This window comes from Periplaneta americana, chromosome 9, assembly GCF_040183065.1.
Source record: "Periplaneta americana isolate PAMFEO1 chromosome 9, P.americana_PAMFEO1_priV1, whole genome shotgun sequence".
In the NCBI taxonomy this organism is placed as follows: Eukaryota; Metazoa; Arthropoda; class Insecta; order Blattodea; family Blattidae; genus Periplaneta; species Periplaneta americana.
The window spans coordinates 175,000,946-175,023,352 of record NC_091125.1 but is presented as its reverse complement, the minus strand read 5'-3'; the positions used below and the strand labels follow the sequence as shown (position 1 = coordinate 175,023,352).

The following is a 22,407-nucleotide window of genomic DNA, read 5'->3' as shown; positions in this document are numbered from 1 at the left end:
TAACTTTATCTCGATACAAACGCTACATTTCATAAAAGTAATTTACTGACATAGGAAGAGAGTCTCGATTTTCAGTAAATTTGAATGGTTTTGAAGAACTAATAGTCTAGGTACTCGAATTTCATTAGCGTCTACAGGGTGAACCGTAAGTAATATCATCATCAATTTCAGGGGGACATTCTTCAAGATATTTCAAAAAAAATTTTAATAAAATGTTACTCGTTTTTGCTTCCTTCCAGGATAAAAATTGTTTTATATGAAACATTTCATAGAGAGTTTTGGGAAAGCTATTGATTTAGTTCCCAATATGCGCAGCCAATTTAAGAGAGCAGTGTATTATGATAATAAATGATTGAAAGAATTTTAGTTTTGTCCTTTAAATGTGCAGAAATTTGATCTGAACAAATGTAACTTTTCGTTCTCAAAAGGAATTTTAAAATATTACATTTCTTCGAATCAAATTTATGCACATTTAAAGGACAAACCTAAAATCCTTTTAATCATTTATTATCATAATATACTGCTCTATTAAACTGGCTCTGCATATTGGAAATTAAATCAATGGCTTTCCCACAACACGCTACGAAATGTTTCATACAAAACAATTTTATCTCAAAAAGGAAGCAAAAACGAACAAAATTGTATTAAACTTTTTTGTTTGAAATATCTCAAAGAAAAACCTCTTGAAATTAATGATATAACTTACTGTTCACTTTGTGTGTTACCGGTACATTACACTTCATATTTCATTACGAATAAAGACTGTCTACTTCTCTCCTATTACCGGTACGGTACCACTTTTGCTATTACTACTATTATGGTACTACCAGTACTGCAAGTAGGCCTACTACTACAACTATTAGCCTACTGCTGCTACTAATTCTACAGAGCAGACGTTCATGGCGGCTGGAAGCACACTGTTTGCTGGCAGACTCGGTTATTCATACCACACTAACTTAACCGCATAGATTACTCATGTAAATTACAATTACAATAACCACCGACCTTTGTCACAGAAGAAGTCCTTTTGCTGCCACACATCTCTTACACATTTTATGAAAATGTACATTAACACATATTAGTTCTTCTTCTGAAATTGCTGCAATTTTTCTTCTTATATTATCTTTCAGTTCTTCCAACATGTGTGGGTTATACCAATACCGGTACACTTTACTTTAAGTTCCCTCATAAATAGAAATCGCATAGTATAGTATTTATTAGCTGTCGTTATAGCAGAAGCTAATGACATTGTCAAATTACACGTGTGAAATTATCGTGCAAAAATGAAAATTATTCTATTACAACACTAAACATAAAACAAAATGATCACAAATAGTCCTTAGAGTTTACAATTGAGAGTCAAGATCATCAAAAATAGGCTAATATCTAGATGAAAATTGTAACACACTGATCACAAATATTATTTCATATGCTCCATTTATATACAATAAAACAAGAATTAACTTAACAATTTATGAGAATTTCCTAATATATTACAAAATAATAATACAATTCAGAGAAAGAAACCTAAAAAATATCTACAGCTTGATTTTCTGATTCAAAATATTCTTGCACAGAATAGAATGGGTTTCTAAAAAGCCACGTTTTCACTTTGACTTTGAATATGTCTAGTGACACTTCCTGTGCTTCCTGTGGTAACATGTTGAACATCCTACAGCCCAACATGTTAGCACTACTTTTAACTTTGGATAGTCTGCAAAATGGTATGCCCAATTTTTCTTTATTACGAGTATCATACTCATGTTTATCCATCCTACTGGTGAAGCCATAAAGATTTTTCTTGATGTAAAGGAGGAGTTCCAGAATATATTCATTAACAACTGTTAAGATGGACTCCTGTATGAACAGTGGTTTACAATGTGATTTGCTTGGTACTTCTGTGATAATTCTTACGGTATGATGTAGGGATTGCACTGGGCGTTGGCATATTCCCTTACTGATGATCCTGTCTAAAAAAAATTCCGCAGTTGATAGGCCTAGAAACGAGAGATCAGGTTATGCACTGCAGTGGAGTCTTGTTGAAAAGATGCCTGTGTACATTAAATGTCAAATAATTCTTCTAAGAATGGCACTTCTGCGCATTCACGGTATTTTCAAGAATATAATTCTGTAAACATTCACTACGCGCCATACATCAATTTTTGGCATTTCGTGTACAAGATCGTGGACTCCAGTATCTATTGTTCTATGTCACTACATAAACATGTAAAATAAAACTATGCTTTATCTGTAAAAAAAATTAAATGCGATCAATAGAGCCTTTATTAACATTATCCAACATCCAGATGCAGAAATTTACTCTTCTCACTTTATGATGGACTGCAATTCCTGAACAAATAAAGTGGTACATGGCTATTTTTTATTAGACACATTAATTTCGAGATCTTACAGTGGATGTTCTTGTATTATCGTATGTGACTTCTAATTATGGTGAACTTAAACAATAAATAAAATAAAGTGTATTGGAATAACCCCATACGTTGGAAGAACAGAAATACATTAAAAGAAGGGAAATTGCAGCAATTTCAGAAGAAGAACTAATGTTTGTTAATGCAAATTTTCTTAAAAGGTGTGAGAGATGTGTGGCAGCACGACATCATTTGCAACATCTTCTATGACAAAGGTAGCTGGTTATTGTAATTGTAATTGTAATTTGCATGAGCAATCTGTGTGCTTGGCTTAAGGGGTATGAATATCTGACTCTGCCAGCAAACAACGTGTTTCCAGCCACCACATGGCTAGGGTTACCACATTCTGAAATCTGGCACATTCCTTTCACCAACGAACTTCATCATTTATATGACTTCTGCAGCTTCTACATATTTATCACTGGATCTAATTTTTTTTAACAATTCCATGTTCCATGTTGAATCTTTCGTACACTACTTTTAACACTTGAATATAAATAATTGATTAAATGGAGATCTTACTCGTGTTAATTATGTAAGCATGTGTGGCTTACAGCTGTTTCGGTGCTATTCGACACCATCCTACATACACATCTACATATGCCGAACACATAACTAATGCTAACCACACATACAATAACATAAATACAGACATGGAAATCCTACACATACAACCCAAAAACCAAAAACTCAACACACTAGAACAATATGAAATATACAGACACACTAAAACTCACCCCAGTCAAATTCTCAACACACAGATCAATTTCAGAACACACACACTATTTGACACAACTCTTCATCACACGAACGCACCCACACAACAGACAGCGAAGTTGAGATAGCGCTGAGATCTAGTAGGCTCTGAGGATGGTGTCGAATAGCACCGAAACAGCTGTAAGCCGCACATGCTTACATAATTAACACGAGTAAGATCGCCATTTAATCAGTTATTTAAATTCCATGTTACTTACTATACAAACACTCAAACATGCGTTTGCATGTAAAATGTTGGAAATTAAATTTTACTGAAATAAGTTTTCACAGAATCGATGGTAAGTCTAATCCATGGAATTTAATAATTTGCTTAATAAGTTCACTGCTATTTACAATTAACAAAATGAAAGATATATCTGGATAAACCGCATTTACACATTTAACAATCACTTACACTGCAACAGCAACATGAGATCAAACGAAACAATAAGATTTCAATATGAAAAACGCGGACAAATTAGAGGATTTCCAAAAATGTATGTGGACGCCTTTTTTTTATTATCGAAAAGCAGACATGTCCACATAAATGCTGATATGTGGTAACTCTACATATGACTCTACACTCACAGATGAACATGTGTGTGAAGGCTCTGTACCGGTACTATTACTTTATCACTACTACCATTCCTTCTGCTAACCTTACTATTACTTCTGCTACTTTAATTACTGCTATTACTATCCAGCGGATGGGCCAGGTGGGCAGAACCCACCCAAAATTCCTAGATTTGTTTTTAATTTTGAAATAATGGAATCAAGCAAACAGAATTGTTTTTAAAATTATTACTCAAATATACCTGTACTTATTTTTTAAAATTACATCTAATTTTCTTTACTGATTGTAAGACTGATTATTAGACATGTTTATAAACTGAGGGTTTCTTTACTTCTCTTGCCAAAGTAATATTTCAACTTCAGTAATGTTAGACAGTGTTGCCACAGATTGTAATAACATTTCTATAGCTTGTTCTCTTAGTATTGTATTTCAACATTCATTAAAATAGTGGCGAGAAGGAAGGACCCTCACAAAATATGTTTGTGGGGGCGCCCACAATTTCTATGGTCGACCCTACGTTGAGCATGATAAAATAACTTGAGAGTTCAGTTTTTGGATTGCAGTGGTCAAGATAGTGTGAAGCGATAAATAGTACCTTGTTCACGATTAATTGTGTTAATGCTGCAACCTATTCGAAGTGATAATAGTTCAAGTTAATTCTGTTATTTATCAACTATTTTACAGTAAACTTACATAGAGAGTAATAGATAGATGTTTAATTAAACTTCCACATAAAGAAAAAACAGAAACAGTACCAGTAGGGCTGTGTGGTGTTGCTGAAGATCACACTAATGTTCGTAGCAATAAAATAACAAGAATCGAACAAAATGAGTTTTCCTCTTCCATTAGTAAGCACGATTCTAAAACCCTGCAAACTGAAATTTAAAAACCTCTTGCTTTAAGTCCAAATTGTGAAAATAAGTTCACAAACCCAAAAAATAAATTTTCCTAGAAAACTAATTTCCTGTAAAAATATAGGCTATACACCACCAGCGTAGCTGAATCGGTTTGCCCGACGATCCGGAGTTGCACTCGGGCGTGAGTTCGATTCCCACTGGGCGTGATTACCTGGTTGCGTTTTTTCCGTGGTTTTCCGAGGCGAATGTCAGGTAATCTACAGCCTCATCTCGCCAAATACTATCTCGCTATCATTAATCCCATCGATGCTAAATAACCTAGTAGTTGATACAGCGTCGTTAAATAACCAACTAAAAAAATATTCATTCATTCATTCATTGTGTTCTGCCCAAGGGCAGGTCTTTCACTGCAAACCAAGCTTTATATATACATATAGATAAAAAAAATTATGGTTTATTTAACGACGCCGCAACTGCTGAGATTATATCAGCGTCGCGGTGTGCTGGAATTTTATCCCGTAGGAGTTCTTTTACTTGCCAATAAATCTACTGACATGAGTCTGTTGCATTTTAGCACATTTAAATGCCATCAACCTGGGCCGGGATCAAACCTGCAACCTCGAGAACAGAAGGCCAGCACTATACCGATTGTTCTATCCAGGCCAACTAAACACACTCACACACATTATATATATATATATATATATATATATATATATATGTTTGAAAATTAATTAGTATGATAAATTCTCTTGAATAGAATATTCAGTTACAAATTATGCCATTTTCGGTTTTATTTTCAAACGCTTCTAAACAAATAACACGATAAAGTAGTACCTATATAATTTATATAATACATATGGGTATCAGTACCATACACAAACTCACATGTAATAGTTGTGATAAGTTCTACATAGGACAGACAGGCAGATCATTCCAAACAAGCTACAAAGAACACATTAAAGCAATAACCAGAGGACACAATACATCTACATACGCCGATCACATAACCAATGCTAACCATACATACAATAACATAAATGCGGACATGGAAATCCTACACATACAACCCAAGAACCAAAAACTCAACACACTAGAACAATATGAAATATACAAACACACTAAAACACACCCCGATCAAATTCTCAACACACAGATCAATTTCAGTACACACACACTATTTGACTCCACTCTTCAACACCTTTCAACAATCAAACACACCCACATAACAGGCAGAGAAGTTCGAGATGACGCTGAGATCTAGTAGGCTCTGAGGATGGTGCGTGAAGCACTGAAACAGCTGTAAGTCGCACAAATCCTATGTAATTAACACGAGTAAGTCCGCTAGTTAATTAAGTACCATACAGTTAAACATGAAAACTCAAATGCCCATAAGGTTTCATTATCAAGACACGAAGGATGGCTGGAAGCTAAAAACACAGGCTTTGTTGCTACATTCGGCTGACATGAGAGAGAAAAACAGACAAATATTAAAGTCTCTAGTAAGATGTGCTTTTCATTATGTGAGACGAAACCTAGTTTGAGAGACCTTAAGGAATGTACCGGTAGCTTGTAAGTGAAACTGATGAAGTGAAATTTGCCGTGAAGTGCTTAATACAGTAATCAAGGGAATTTTAGGACACTAATTAAGTTTCTCTGTGCAATCTTCAAAATACAAAAAAGCATTGGAAAAAAATCCAAAATTGAATGTTATAGTCTGCGGTCAATATTACTGTTGGGGATATTATTAAAGAACTCAGTGATCACAGAAACGTATTCAATATTATTGTTGATGAGGCAAGAGCTGAAGGGCACAAAGAACAAGAGAGTGTTTGTGTTCGCTGTGTTTGTGTGTAAGAAATTAGATTTTATTGAATTGGAAGAACTGAATGACCTGTTTTAGCTTTGGAAATAATTTCTTAGGTTCAGTTGGATTAGACATCAAGAATCATTTGAGCGAATCCCAGGACAGTGCATCTGTTATATCAGGTACCTTCTACGGTACATAATCCTTGATTACAAAGACGTCGGAAAGCCCTTGTGCTTTTGTTCACTGTTGTAATTTAGTGCTTTTGGATGTTTGCAAAAAGATTAAGTTTGTAGATGAAGTCATGACACATTCAGAAACTATTTAAGCAGGCCTACTCCAATCCACTTGAGTGATCTGAAATTAAGCTTTATTAATATTAAGAGCTTGCTGACGTCCAGATGTTCAGCTTACCACACTGGTATCATAATGATTATGATTCTAAATGGGTTTCAAAACATAAAGGTTACACTTTTTCAAAATGTGATTTGCTTGTATGACTGAAGCACTCGAAGAATACTCCAATAGTATGAAAAATAGAGAAGCAGTGGAAGCTAGAGGTCTTCTTGCTCAATCTAGTTCACTTCACGTTATTGTGTCTTGATAACTTGTAGTTTCTGAGTATATTACTGTCTTCAGAAATAGAATATTGGCAATGCATAAAACTCTTAGATGACATAATAATATCAATAAGAAATATATAACGAATGCAGTTGAATTTAAATTAAGTGTACGACGAAGCTATGTCTCATGACCAGAATATTGTATGAAGTGGAAATATAAAAATTGGAAATTTATCCTTCGAAGAGGTGGAAAAATTCAAATATCTTGGAGCAACAGTAACAAATATAATTAACACTCGACAGGAAATTAAACACAGAATAAATATGGGAAATGCCTGTTATTATTCAGTTGAGAAGCTTTCGTCATCTAGTCTGCTGTCAAAAAATCTGGAAGTTAGAATTTATAAAACATTTATACTACCGGTTGTGAAACTTTACTCTCACTTTGAGAGAGGAACAGAGGCTAAGAGTGTTTGAGAATAAGCATTTTAGGAAAATATTTGGAGCTAAGAGGATCGAAGTTTCAGGAGAATGCAGAAAGTTACACAACGCAGAGCTGCACGCATTGTATTCCTCACCTGACATAATTAGGAACATTAAATCCAGACGTTTGAGATGGGCAGGGCATGTAGCAAGTATGGGCGAATCCAGAAATGCATATAGAGTGTTGGTTGGGAGGCCGGAGGGAAAAAGACCTTTGGGGAGGCCTAGATGTAGATGGGAGGATAATATTAAAATGGATTTGAGGAAGGTGAGATATGATGATAGAGACTGGATTAATCTTGCTCAGGATAGGGACCAATGGCGGGCTTATGCGAGGGTGGCAATGAACCTCCGGGTTCCTTAAAAGCCAGTAAGTAAGTAAGTACAATGAAGCAGTGAATTCAGCAAATGAATACGGAATATTAGAATTCATTCTCGAAGGCTAAATACAATGTGAACATTAACTTGGAAGATTATTTTGTAAGAAATTCCATAGAGAAAAAAGAATTCGAAATAGATTGAGGGCCACTTTTTTGATAATAGATATTATTTTGTAGGAAATGGGTACCCGGTAACAGATTCTCTGAAATTGCAGTTATGTCCTACTTCATGCCGTGTCTGTCTGTGTTCCTTCCTCAAACTTATTTATGAACTCGAAAATTCTCTGTAACTTTGCTAATACATAAAAGATATGATGAAGCATTGCTCTTTTAAATAGTCAGTGTGTCTTGTAAAAATTATGTACAAAGTAGTGAAAGTGCACTTATAGTTCTCTAAAAATGAACAAAATGGAAGAGTGTTTGAAAGAGATGAGTCATATACGTATTTAAAGTTACACTGCTTCTTCCAGTGAGTACAGTCAATCAAGTACCGGTAATAGAAAAGTAACCGCTACAGTGTGAACCAGATTCCATCATCGAGTTTGCTTCCCAGAAAGCCCGCCATCTTAAATGCGCCTTGTAGTATGTGAATAGGTCATTGTTATCCAATAATTAATTACTTTTGATAATCCAGCATAATATTCATATTAAATTTCTGTATTATGCAAAGTAAATATTATGTTGCTTTGATTTGTAGATGAAGGTGCTAGTTCAGGTTTGCATCTTAGAATCGATACTACTACTGCCATTACTACTACTACTACTACTACTACTACTACTACTACTACTACTACTACTACTACTTCTTTTACTACTGCTGTTGCTACTACTACTACTACAATTACTACCTTATACCACTATTATATTTTTACATTACTACTACTACTGGTACCAGTACTACTAATACTATTGGTTCTACTGCTATTATTTCACTTCTATAGCTACTAACACCATAACTATTACTGTCAATTCCGTGCACAAATTTTGGGGAGTTAATAGAGAATAGGTAGAAAGTTTTTTTTTCTTTTGTTACTCTAATGGCATGTACTTAACTGCAGTGGCGTAGCGTCAATGTAAGCTAAAAAGCTTAGCTTCCCCAGTTAATAATAATTTCACAATAAACCTGCAGTTTATGGATAAAATTATTTATTAATTTTAATAGAATTTATATTTACGCGTTAAATATTGTGATGCGGCAGCTCAGGATTATTTGTGATGCAGCAGTAAACAAGAAGCCTGCACACACCAGCTTCCAAGCAGACCGGTTTCTTCTGTGTAATCCACCCCGCAGATTTTCCATCCCTTTTAAACTATCCTAGCCGCAAGACTCGAAAAGAAGCTAGCTTTAACATTCAAAATAAGTACGAGTAGTTTCCGAGTTATCCCTATTCGTCAGTTGTGTTCAGTTGAAGTGTTAGTGTGCATTGTGGCTGATATAATAAATAATGAGCGAAATAACAGTTCCTGACAATAATTTACTTGAATTTTTTAGGACAATTGTATTATCAAGACTGACTTACGAACAAAAGTGTGACTTAAAAACCAAATGACCGACTCCCTTGCTGTCAATGAAGGACGCAACCAAAAGACAGACTCATACTTACGTAATGATATTAATATTGTGATTTCTCTAAGTATGACAGGGAGTGAGCTAATGTTATACGTATACGTGTCTATTTGTTAGAGATATGTGTAAACCGTGAAATCGTATTTTATTACGTCTCATTTGAGGTCATGCCTTATTGGTGTTACTTACGATGTCCCAACCAATCTTCGACTGCTGACTTGACATTGACTACTATTTATTTAAAAACTGTATTTTTGTAATACGTTTTCTCATATTGCATGAAAGACAACTTGAGTTAGCTTCCCCTGCTCAAAATTTCATGCTACGCCACTGCTTAACTGTTCATCCACTCATATAAATCAGTTGTGTCGACCAAATTTTCCGACAGTCATTGCCCAAGGCTCGACTATGCTACACTCGCAATGAGTTGAGATGATGAAGGAGATTTGTTGGGATGCCACATGGGATCAGAGTTCCCGAAGAAAGCCTCTGTCCTACCTGGACCACTGGCTTGCCCAACACAAGACATAAATCGAACCCGCGCTCATCACCTTGTGAGTATCGTACAGAATTCTAGTCACTGGACTACGATGATGGAATAGATCGAAATAAAATTATAATCTGAAAAAATTCTTTCTTATTTTCTCTAACTTTCTAATTCTTTCACTATTTTTCTCTCAAACATTACTAGTTTTTAATTAATTTAGTTAGTAGCCTTTTTTAATTTTTCCCAAATGGTGTCCTCAAAACCTTACTAGTGTGCACCATTGTTAATAGGTACTAGTAATATTTCTTCCACTACTTCTACTGCTAATTAATAGTAGATACTAGTAATACTACTTCCCCAAATTCTGTTTCCGGAACTTCTGCTGTTACTATTGGTAACACAACTAATGCCTAAAACATTTAAAAGTACCCACGTAGTATTTAAAAATCATTTTTAAAGATTAATTATAGCTAATATCACACTTCATATTTAAACAAACATTTATAGAATTTTAGTTCTCATAATTGTGAAACAGTCCTTGAAATATCTTAATATTGGCATTTATTCTTTTTGGAATTCTTCGATATTTTCTTTGAGGATCATAACGTCAAAAATTAAACAAATTCTTTACTTTTATGTATTTATAGTACATTAATCATTCGATTAATATATTGAGATTGACCACATTCCATCTCTTTTAAGTAATTAGATATTCTTCTTCTATGGCGCATCGGCCCTTTTTCGGGTCATGGCCTCCCCAGTTGCACTCCACCAAACTTGTCGATCCTGTGCTGCGACTCTCCAATTCCGGATTTTGAGGATTTGTAGTGCATCCTGACATACACCATCTTCCCATCGCTTACGTGGTCTTCCCGTCGGCCTTCCTCTTCCGAAATCTTCTGAAAATACTTTTTTTGGGACTCGATGTTCTTCTATCCTAATTAGATGGCCTGCCCATTTGAGTCTCTTAATCCAAATAACACGTGACAAGGGTAGCTCTCCATACAAGGAGTATAGTTCGTTATTATATCTACTTCTCCATTCCCCTTGCACGCATACAGGTCCGTAGATAGTAATTCGATATATAAATATAGCAGTTCCCTCACTTTTAGTAGTTTATTGTTATACTTATAATACCGGTAATTAATAGTAATCGTAATAACATAACATTAATAATAATCATGCAATAACAAAGCTAGCTTTTAATGATGCAAACTCTTCATATATATTTTTTTCTTTTTCTTCGGTTTTTTTAGTAAAATGCATTCGATCATCATATACCTTTATGGAGGAAAGTATTTTATTGCAAATTGTGCAAAATATAGTCTTGTCTTTGTAAGCAACAAAATAATTCAGTCCCTTTGTTCATTATAATAATGTCCTTGTTTCTTTTTTATCCATCATGCTGAAGTATTGCATAATGTTACTGAATTTCGGCCATTATATCTACTAGTGTTGATTATCCTCTACTAGATCATAGTGGAGGGAGAAACAAGACATGTGACATTATGATGTAGGCTTTCTGGTCCTGGGGTCTGAGTGACCCTATCCTGTCCTAAAGCATTTGTCTATGTTCCTCTTGTCCATGTGGTGTCTATTATTTCATAATACACATAGCTCCCTTTTGGAACAGAAACCAAAGACTTGAGGGAGAGTTTCATTCTCGTTGTAATTGTAAACCCATAATATTATTAGTGCAGAAATATGCACAAAGGAATTACGTTATAAATATTTGATTGAAGATACTGGTAATACAGAATTTTAAAAGAAAAAAAATATATGTTTATGCTTAAAATCTTATTATTAACCAGTAATATCGTTTGAAGTCTATATTACTTTTAAACACCAATTTTTGTAAGTAGAAAAATAAATTAGAATATAGGCTACTTATTGCTGTTTTATGTAAATTTGTGTAAGCATCTACTGAAACCATACTATTTATAAATGAAGGCAGAAAAGTGAGTTCGTGTTACTTGGGCGGGTAGTAAATGAATTCACTGATGTTGTCAGTCTTGTGAATAATAATGTAAGAAAATGAAATATAAGGTATGATATTATTCAAAGCAGCTGAATCATTGGGACTGTCGGAATGATGGGTATTAGCATAGACACATAGTCGAGCCTTGGAAGAATCCCTGTGTATCCTCTCCTTGTACATAATGCATATCACTAGATTGCATAAAAAATGGAAAATGGAGGACAACAAAACAGACACATACATGGTCAGATCATATATTTAGTCGTCCTGGGTGGCGCAGTTGGTATAGCACTGTCCTTCTGTGCCCGAGGTTGCGGGTTCGATCCCGGCCCAGGTCGATGCATTTAAGTGTGCTTAAATGCAACAGACTCATGTCACTAGATTTAGTGGCATGTAAAAGAACTCCTGCGGGACAAAATTCCGGCACACCGGCGACGCTGATATAACCTCGGCAGTTGCGAGCGTCGTTAAATAAAACATAATTTAATTTTGTATATTTATAGGTGCAATGGCACATTCGTATGTTTGTGATACGAACCTCGTCAGGGGAGGTCTAAGCTGTTGAAGTGTTGGCTGGAAGCTGTAGGGTTTCCCAAAATGCCACATCAAAATATTTCATGTACAGGAGATTAAATTTCCACAGGTCAGTGCCAGCTTTTAATAAGTACCAGTATTCAAAAGATTATAATTGGATTGTATTCCATGAGCAATAGACATTCACACGAGACTAATAAAGTCGAAAATAAGCACGAGTATACAAGTGGAAATTTGGGAAACTCATTTTAAATACCTTCTGTGTATAGGATAATCTTCGTCCTGTTCCTTTTCTATACTGGTAAGCAGTCAGTTTCCACGAAACATTCGTTGATTATTATTCGTTGTTTCTGTTCGCACCACCATTAGTGCTCGAACCACTTAGTTCTCATTTATGTTGGAAACTCTTTTGCAGAGCGCTCTGAGATGTTTGAGCACGGGGTTTCAGGAGTTGTTTATAAGCCATCAAGATGGAAAAGGAAGCTATTAATAGTTTAATAATAATAATGATGATAATGTAAACTAAAATAAAAATGTATGTATGTATGTATGTATTTGTTGTAGGTTGGTAGTGCATGTCGCCGCATGGCGCACTTGCTTCGTGTCAGTGTTGCAGGCTTTGCTGCTTTTATGTTGCTTGTGGCCACAGCAAAGCTGATCATCTTGAGTTGATCATGCATGACTGTGTATAAACAATACAAAAATGAACCTAAACAAATGGTAAGAACAATTATGTAACGCCTAATTTAATAACCCGCCTAGTAGGCTAATGGATCAGACTTGGATTACATAGTGTAAGTGTTAGTGCATTTGTTTTCATGGATGCAATAAAGTTAATAAATAATGACAATAATCCTGAGTCTTGTGGTAATCTTAAAAATAAATTGAAGAACTCACAATACACAGTGAAACCTGAGTTACCTTCCAATGTACTCTTTCTTACTATTATTTTTAAAACTGAGTGATTTGATCTATGAATATCGTGAAGTCAATGTGAAATAAAATGATACCTAAACCACGAAATAATACCTACTCAACCAAAAACAGAATACATTTAAGGAAAGCGTATAACTTGGGTTTCACTCAGCTACAATTCTTATTTTATATAAGCATAACGTGATGTTGTAAGTGTTTTGTGTGATATGACATCAAAATGTGGAGGGATACACAGAAATGTTGCCCTTATGACATGCAGGCCTGTTGATGCATTTAAATGTGTAGAATTCTTGTATCGCTCTTCTGCAAAATATTTGAAGGAATTTATTACCGGTATATGATGATATTATGTTCTCCAAGATAAGCTGCTAAGACTTGTATATTGAAAGTAAAGAGCCTTTCACTTAGTTGTGGATGGAAGCAGAGTACCTTGATTGTTGCCAAGGTTACCAATATTTACAACTGCATTTTAGCTTTGTATAATCCCTGTCATTTATTTAATGCCTCTTAAAACCCCAGCAATTCAGGCAGCTGGCGTGTTTGCCTGCTGATCTTGATGTGGGTTCGATCCCCGCTTAGGCTGATTACCTGGTTGGGTTTTTCCGAGGTTTTTCCCAACTGTAAGGTGAATGCCAGGTAATTCATGGTGAATTCTCGGTCTCATCTCGCTATCTCTAATTCCATCCACGCTAATTAACTCAGCAGCTGATACAGCGTCGTTAAATAACCAGTTAAAAAATAAATCTCAAAATAGTCGAAAATATTTCATATTAGCGTGAGTGATGAATAAAAAAGCAATAGGATTTGATGTTTGGAATACTAGTGCAGTTCGAAATAGTATCCAAACAAACCCAAAACATTATTTGTTTCTGATTCTAAAGGAATGTTTGTGGAACATTACTTGCATGGCTGTCTGCCTGTCTGTTTTTCTAAAGATGTGAACAACATATTTCGTACCATATCGTATATGGTTGTATCATACTTGTGTATAGCATAGATACGGATATTCTAATATAAAAATTAAACAATGAGATTTCCATGAACAATTTGTAGTTGATAGAATTTGAAATTTAATTAATGTCTTTAAGTCACAGTTTCTGTTCTCCTTCTCTTTTTTTCGCCCCAACCTGGAATCGTATCGACATTCTTGTTCAATTTTATTACTTTGCAGTTTTAATACAGTTTACTTGCGTCTATATCTATCACACAAATTCAAATACAAGTATTCTTACGCTTTTATGTTTGTCATTGTAGAGTCAGTTGTGTGGACTTGAACACAGGGGATCACAGATCCAGTCACGGCAACATTTATCTTACCCTCCACATGATAGATTCTAGCCTATCAGCCTGGTAATTCATTTGACTTTGTTTAATACATTACAAACTATAATTAAATTTTAACTGAAGTTCTAATGGTTATAGTGTTAATAAAAAATTCTCATATGCTATAAACCTAAGGTGGGTTAGGTTTGCAGAACTGATAGAGTGCAGATTTTGAAATTGAAATGTTTATATGTTTGAGATCAGGCTGATAAGATATTATCACTATTTAAGTTAAAAGTGGCAAGTTGTTGTACTAGATTTTAAGAAGAGCATTGCACTGATGCATTAAGAATTGGGTACAGAGAAATCCAGGTTGCTTCAGAATGTATTTACCTTTGTATGGCAATCATTTTTAGCGCTCTTTAAAATATGTCTTATAATACCAGTAACTAATGTATTAAATATTCTTTGTTTATTGATAGTGTCATTACAGTGATTGAACACGTTGTTATAGTAAGTAATTTAGCTTCCTTCTTACAAACACTTTCATTGAAATTCGTATGAAAAGAATTAACTTGTAGGATAGCATTCAATGAGTCTTTGGCAATGTAAGTTCACATGTATTAGTATTTTAATCAAATAATTCAGACCTGTAATTAATATTTTACATTGAGCATTTTTTAAAGATAGGAATTCACTAAATTCGTAACAATTGCGGGAAAAAACATATTTTGGAGAACTGCATCATCATTCAATGAAGCTTGCTGTGAGGAGTCATATAGTTAAAATGAATTAATATATTTGCGACTTACGATTGTAATTTCACATAGTACCGGTAATTCAAAGTGCATGTTTTGTGAATATTACGATACGATTGAAAGATCCAAATCCTGTAGTGAATAATGAAATTTTAAAGATGTTAATGTGAGATATTGCACTTTAATAGGGCGACTCGAGGATCCTGCACCGGGGGGGGGGGGGGAGGAAATGTTGTTTTGCTAACGTTACGTGCTTATATTTAATATGTACCGGTAAATGAATTAATATGAATTAAGAAGGGGGGGAAAGACTAACTGTAGTAACTTTCGAGGAATATCACTTTTATTGACGTCGTACAAAATTTTGTCCAATAATCTTTTGAGAAGATTAACTCCATATGTAGATGAAATTATTGGGGATCATCAGTGTGATTTTAGGCGCAATAGATCGCTTATTGATCAGAATGTTTGTATTCGACAGATATTGGAGAAAAAATGGGAGTATAGATTTCAAAAAGGCACATGACTCGGTTATGAGAGAAGTTTTGTATAATATTCTTATTGAATTTGGTATTCCCAAGAAACTAGCTCGATTAATTAAAATGTGTCTCAGTGAAACTTACAGCAGAGTCCGTATAGGCCAGTTTCTATCTGAAGCATTTCCAATTCACTGCTGGGTAAAGCAAGGAGATGCACTATCACCTTTACTTTTTAACCTCGCTCTGGAATATGCCATGGAATTGGAATTGAACGAGTTACATCAGCTTCTTGTCTATGTGGATGACGTGAATATGGTAGGAGAAAATCCACAAACGATTGGGAAAACACGGAAATTTTACTTGAAGCAAGTAAAGAGATAGGTTTGGAATTAAAGCCCGAAAAGACAAAGTATATGATTATGTCTCGTGACCAGAATTTTGTACGAAATGGAAACATAAAAATTGGAGATTTATCCTTCGAAGAGGTAGAAAAATTCAAATATCTTGGAGCAACAGTAACAAATATAAATGACACTCGGGAGGAAATTAAATGCAGAATAAATATGGAAAATACTTGTTATTATTCTGTTGATAAGTTTTTATTATCCAGTGTACTCTCGAAAAATCTGAAAGTTAGAATTTATCAAACAGTTGTATTACTGGTTGTTCTGTATGGTTGTGAAACTTGGACTCTCACTTTGAGAGAAGAACAGAGGATAAGGGTGTTCGAAAATAAGGTGCTTAGGAAAATATTTGGTGCTAAGAGGGATGAAGTTACAGGAGAATGGAGAAAGTTACACAATGCAGAACTGCACGCAATGTATTCTTCACCTAACATAATGAGGAACATTAAATCCAGACGTTTTAGATGGGCAGGGCATGTAGCACGTATGGGCGAGTCTAGAAATGCGTATAGAGTGTTAGTTGGAAGTCCTAAGGAGAAAACAGCTTTGTAGAGGCCAAGGCATAGATGGGAGGATAATATTAAAATGGATTTGATGGAGGTGGGATATGATGGTAGGGACTGGATTAATTTTGCTCCAGATAGGGACCAATGGCGGGCTTATGTGACGGTGGTAATGAACCTTCGGGTTCCTTAAAAGCCATTTGTAATTAAAACCATTACTATGTCTTTTCAGGAACGTATTACTGTGGTGTTTTTTATTCCAAAAGACTGTAGTAATCAGTGTTTGCAAAGAACACACCAGGTTTGTATTTAGCATTGTAACCAATTTTCCCAATTGCCTCTAATGTTAAAGAATGACAAAGATGACGAACAATAACAAATTGAAGCACCTCTAAGTTTTAAATTAATTTCTACGCTCAGCACGAAGATAAGCCAATTACTTAATTTGTTGGAGGGGTACCATAAAGCCAGATGTTAATCTATTTTTTTGTATCTCAAGAAACAGTTCTTGTCGAATTTTGGAACGCCCCTGTTTTATCAAATACATGTTATCTAAACGTAACTTGGCCTGCTTATGCATCAGTGAATGCTGCGTTGATTTATCCGCACAAGTCAGTAATTATTTGAGTTTGTGATTGATGTTAGCCCGCAGCATCTCGGAGGAGTTCAGCAGTGGTGACACACGCTCCCGTGACAACGATGATTACCCACACACTCGGGACAAGGGCAAGGAAAAGGAGGACCGGGATGAAGGTAAGCAGACTTGAATTGTACCTTCACTAGCTCTTCATCTTGTACGAGGTGTATGCTTATAGAGATCTTAGGTTGTATTTGGACGAAGAAATAGATGAAAGCAACAATTTCAAGAGGAGTGCGGCTTGTGACCTAATAGTGACGTGCATATGTGTCAGAATGAAATATTTAGGAGAGATAATAATAATAATAATAATAATAATAATAATAATAATGGTAATAGTAATAATAGTAATAAAATAATAATAATAATAATAATAATAATAATAATAATAATAATAATGGTAATAGTAATAATAGTAATAAAATAATAATAATAATAATAATAATAATAATAATAATAATAACAGCTTGTATAGACAAAGTTAGTTGTCAGAAATCTGTTAATGCTATTAAGACGAGCTTAGAGAGCCATCTCTTTCCTTACTGTGCATTATATTCACAGAGCATTACACAATATCTCTTGTTACAATGTTCCGAATTACAGTACAGATGGATGATATATGAACAATTTCCTTTACATCTTTAATACTTGTTTTATTTGTGTGAAAATCTTAAGTTACCGGTACCAATAGCATATATTATGTCCAGTACGAGGCTCATGCATTAAAATTGAGCCAAAAATACTACAATGAAGAAGTGAACACAATCAAATACATAGCACAAGAAAACGATTACAATCCAAACATAATAGACAACATCATAAGAAAGACAAAACAAAAACTTAACAAACACAAAAACACGCAAAACACAACACAAACACAAGAACACAAGAAATACATCACACTAACATATGAAAACAAAAACACACATAAGATCGCATCTTCATTCAGAAAGCAGAAATACAACATAACATACAGAACAGAAAACACACTACAAAGACATCTGAACACACAAAAAACACAAACAAATAAATACGACCACACAGGTGTATACAAACAAACTCACATGTAATAGTTGCGACAAGTTCTACATTGGACAGACAGGCAGATCATTCCAAACACACTACAAAGAATAAATTAAAGCAATAACCAGAGGACACAATACATCTACATACACCGATCACATAACCAATGCTAACCATACATACAATAACATAAATGCGGACATGGAAATCCTACACATACAACCCAAGAACCAAAAACTCAACACACTAGAACAATACGAAATATACAAACACACTAAAACACACCCCGATCAAATTCTCAACACACAGATCAATTTCAGTACACACACACTATTTGACTCCACTCTTCAACACTTTTCAACAATCAAACGCACCCACACAACAGGCAGAGAAGTTCGAGATGACGCCGAGATCTAGTAGGCTCTGAGGATGGTGTGATGAAGCACCGAAACAGCTGTAAGCCGCACAGACTTAAATAGTTAACATGAGTAAGTCCGCTAGTTAATCAATTACTTAAAATTTTAGCCGGGAGTGGCAGAAGTTATTAGTACGACTTACTTTGGAAGGGAAAAAAGCCAGGCAACCTGTACCATACTTATTATTAAAGGACCTTCAGTTATACGTACTGAATGCTGTAGATCAGTGGTCATCAGCACTCGTTTACGGGTAAGCAGTATGCACTTCGGGCAGGAGGAAGCATACTTGCCAGCAGCCCTGGATGCACACTGGTGCTCTAAGAGATGCTAGCCAGAGAGTGCACTGTTCTGATGACTGCTGCTCTAGATCATCATATAGATCTAATTGTCTAACTGTTCCCAGACTGCCAAGTCACTTAGTATATGAGTGTGCTCCTGTATAATTTATTAATGACATACCGGTACTGTAATGTCGAAACATGGAGTGGGCCAATAAGGGGAAAAACTAAAGAGAGGAGTTCGATCCGGTGCTGAGAATGGAGGTCCGGCAGCTTCAGTACGTATAACTGAAGGTCCTGGGTTCGATCCCCAGTGCCAAGACGAATTTTTCTCGTTTAATAATAAATAATAACGACAATAGAGAATTTTGTAGGCTGCTTAAAATTAATATCATATAAACCTGTACCATAGTTTTATCATATATTCATCACCTTTGTCATTTTATGGTCAGAGGTAATTGATTTTGCCTCACATGCCAGTTTTCGAGAGTAGGACCTTAGTTAAGCCTTACCCTTCTGTAACAAGGCAGCAGAAAATTAGGACAAACTTGTATGTATAATTCAAATGTTATGATAGCCATTATTTTAGAACCAAACAGTGTTGTATAATTCCGGAAGTTAATATTTCCTTATTTTAGGGAAATATCCCGCACTATAAATGATGAAATGTTTATTTTTTATAATACCTGTACTTAAAATCATAATGACTTCAGATAGGTACCGTATGGACATATTTTCTGCTACATAAATTCACCTTATTTGTTTTCAAGAAATGCAGTTCACGAGTCTGCATTATGATATTTACTGATGTCTGGTACAGGGGGAAGTGTGCCTTGTAAGGAAATAAATTATATCGGTGTTAATCGAAATGAGATTAATCAAAGGAAGCCTGTGTGGTAAATGCGTAGGCCTACATATATGTAATTATGTTTTTAAAAATGAATAATTTTGCTCGTATCTAGTTGTGGAGATCCTGTTCTTTTTAGTGGTGTTGATCAGAGAGAGTTGAGGTTGGATACAAGTGTTCAAAAAGAGTAAAGTGTGCATTATCACAAGACCCACCTAACAGATTTACCTACTCGCACGCTATATTCTTATTTCTACTACAGTTAGGCTTTAAAACAAGCAACGTATCAGTAATGTTTTAGCAGTAACATATGCGTAATTAGCAACAGATAGTTTCACATATGGTGTGTTGTATTTCATTAATTTCATGTGCACTCATAAAATTTAATTTAAAATTAATGATTTCAGAAAGGTTGAGGCATATTTTAATAATTCAACCGACATTTATGAAAATTAATTTAAAGTTTATAATTTCACAAATGTTGTGATGCATTTCAATAATTTTACTCAACACTTATAAAATGTAATTTAAAATTGATTATTTCACAAACACTGTGATATATGTGAATTTAAATACTATTATAGTCACAATCATGCCATGGTATGAAAGAAAAATTACACAACCTCTGTTATCGTCTGATCTAGTCAGCACTGCTTATGAGTGTGAAGAAACTTTTTTTTTTTAATGAAAGGATAATTCCAAGCCGTTGGCGTGAGACGAACTCGATAGCTCAGTGGTAGAGCGCCTGACCGGAGAACAGGAAGTCGCAGGTTCGATTCCCGCTCGAGGTTGTGTAATTTTTCTTTCATACCATGGCATGATTGTGACTATAATAATATTTAAATTCATTAATATGTCACATCAACGGACGTATATACAAACATCGTAAGATGATGATTACTGTGATATATTTCAATAATTTCACCAACACATAAAAACTAATTTAAAACAAATTATTTCACTTCATGTTGTGATGTAGGCCTAGGTCTATTTTAATAATTTTAACAACACTTATAAATTTCAATATCAGATTTATGATTTCACAAACTTTGTAATGTATTTTAATAATTTTACCAACATACCTGCAAAATTTAATTTGAAATTATTATATTTCCTTGTGTAATTTGGTTACATTGCACCAAATGTAATTGAATTAAACATGTTTTATTTCTTACAAAACGCATCAGAATCAATTGATAGTATACCGTATCATTCGTAACATCATTGCAACCACAGTTCAATCTTCACTCCTCAATAATAACAGTAATAAAGCTACAACAATAACATCTCGAGTTATTAAAGTAGGAAGGGGACTCAGCAGTGCACAGCCCAGCTGCACACATGTGAGTGTGGAAGGATAAAATGTACGCAATATATAATGGGTCTGTATAAACATATATTTTCCATTTTATTTTTACTGAGTGAACTGGAAGTCTCATTCGGAAACAGTGCAGTCACTTTAAAAACTGGATGTCTGGTCATCCGACCATAGGTTTAACTTAATTTTTAAAACGTAAGCCCTACTATCTGCTGTATTCGGTGATAATTTGTTTGTAGGCTGGAAAGCAACATCTTCATGACATGCATATTTAATTTCATTGCATACCAGTATGTGCTCAATTTCAGAGTCCACCAGTCTCTCCAGCCTCAGTTATGGAATGGATTTTCCATCTTCTACTCAGATCTTTATCACAATAAATAAATAAATCAGAAATTGTGCCGTACTTCGACTCCTGTATCAGTGAACGATAATTCTTTGCTTCCTTGAATCTTCCTTCATTACTAATCATGTCCAGTAACCATTTTCCCTTGCTCTGAAATTTACAAAATGAAGTAGGATGATTCAGAATTATTGATGTACATTTGAAAACCTTTTTGAAAGATGTATGTTAGCAAATGTAAATGGCATTCGTTTCATATGTTCCCATTTTATACTCTCAAACTTAAACATGAATTGTAAATTAAGATATAACAGTCTAAATATAAGACTTTTTTTTATTATTGTTGTGTTTTCTTGCTATAATTTTATTATGGTTATAATCATAATATTATTATTATTAACTATTTTTTAAGAAACTAATGGTACGTAATGTACAGGGTTAGACTAAATGATCTCCCCAATAATTATAAACATGTGTATCTCAAATTAAATGGAGTGTACAGAGTTGGTACCGTTGGAAAGAGAGATTCTCAAAGTGTACTGGTATGTACTGTTTGCAGCGAAGGTGATATGAAAAACATAGCTGCCATCGAAGACAGGAGAGTTTTTTTATGTTCTGGATTTCCACGTCACATTTTTTCGTGTGCAGAAACAAGTCTGCGCCAGATCCGCCCAGATAGCATGCTATTCCTAATTTAAGGGAAGAGGCTACCGGCACCGGTACATCTGTAAGAGAAAGTAAGTCAGCTGTCAGCAGTAAGTGAAGTGGATCCAAGGAAACCTTACAC

General features: G+C 34.7%; 1 protein-coding gene across 12 annotated transcripts in view; it reads left to right on the top strand.

The window, feature by feature from the left end:
* The window catches only part of LOC138706753 (diacylglycerol kinase theta), a 254,529-nt gene that overhangs the window by 180,335 nt on the left and 51,787 nt on the right, over positions 1–22,407 (top strand). For all 12 annotated transcript variants that reach the window (XM_069836403.1, XM_069836402.1, XM_069836406.1 and 9 more), the window contains one exon: positions 17,404–17,511. In XM_069836403.1, coding sequence (XP_069692504.1) covers positions 17,404–17,511 — 108 coding nt within the window. The remainder of the gene's footprint in view (positions 1–17,403; positions 17,512–22,407) is intronic.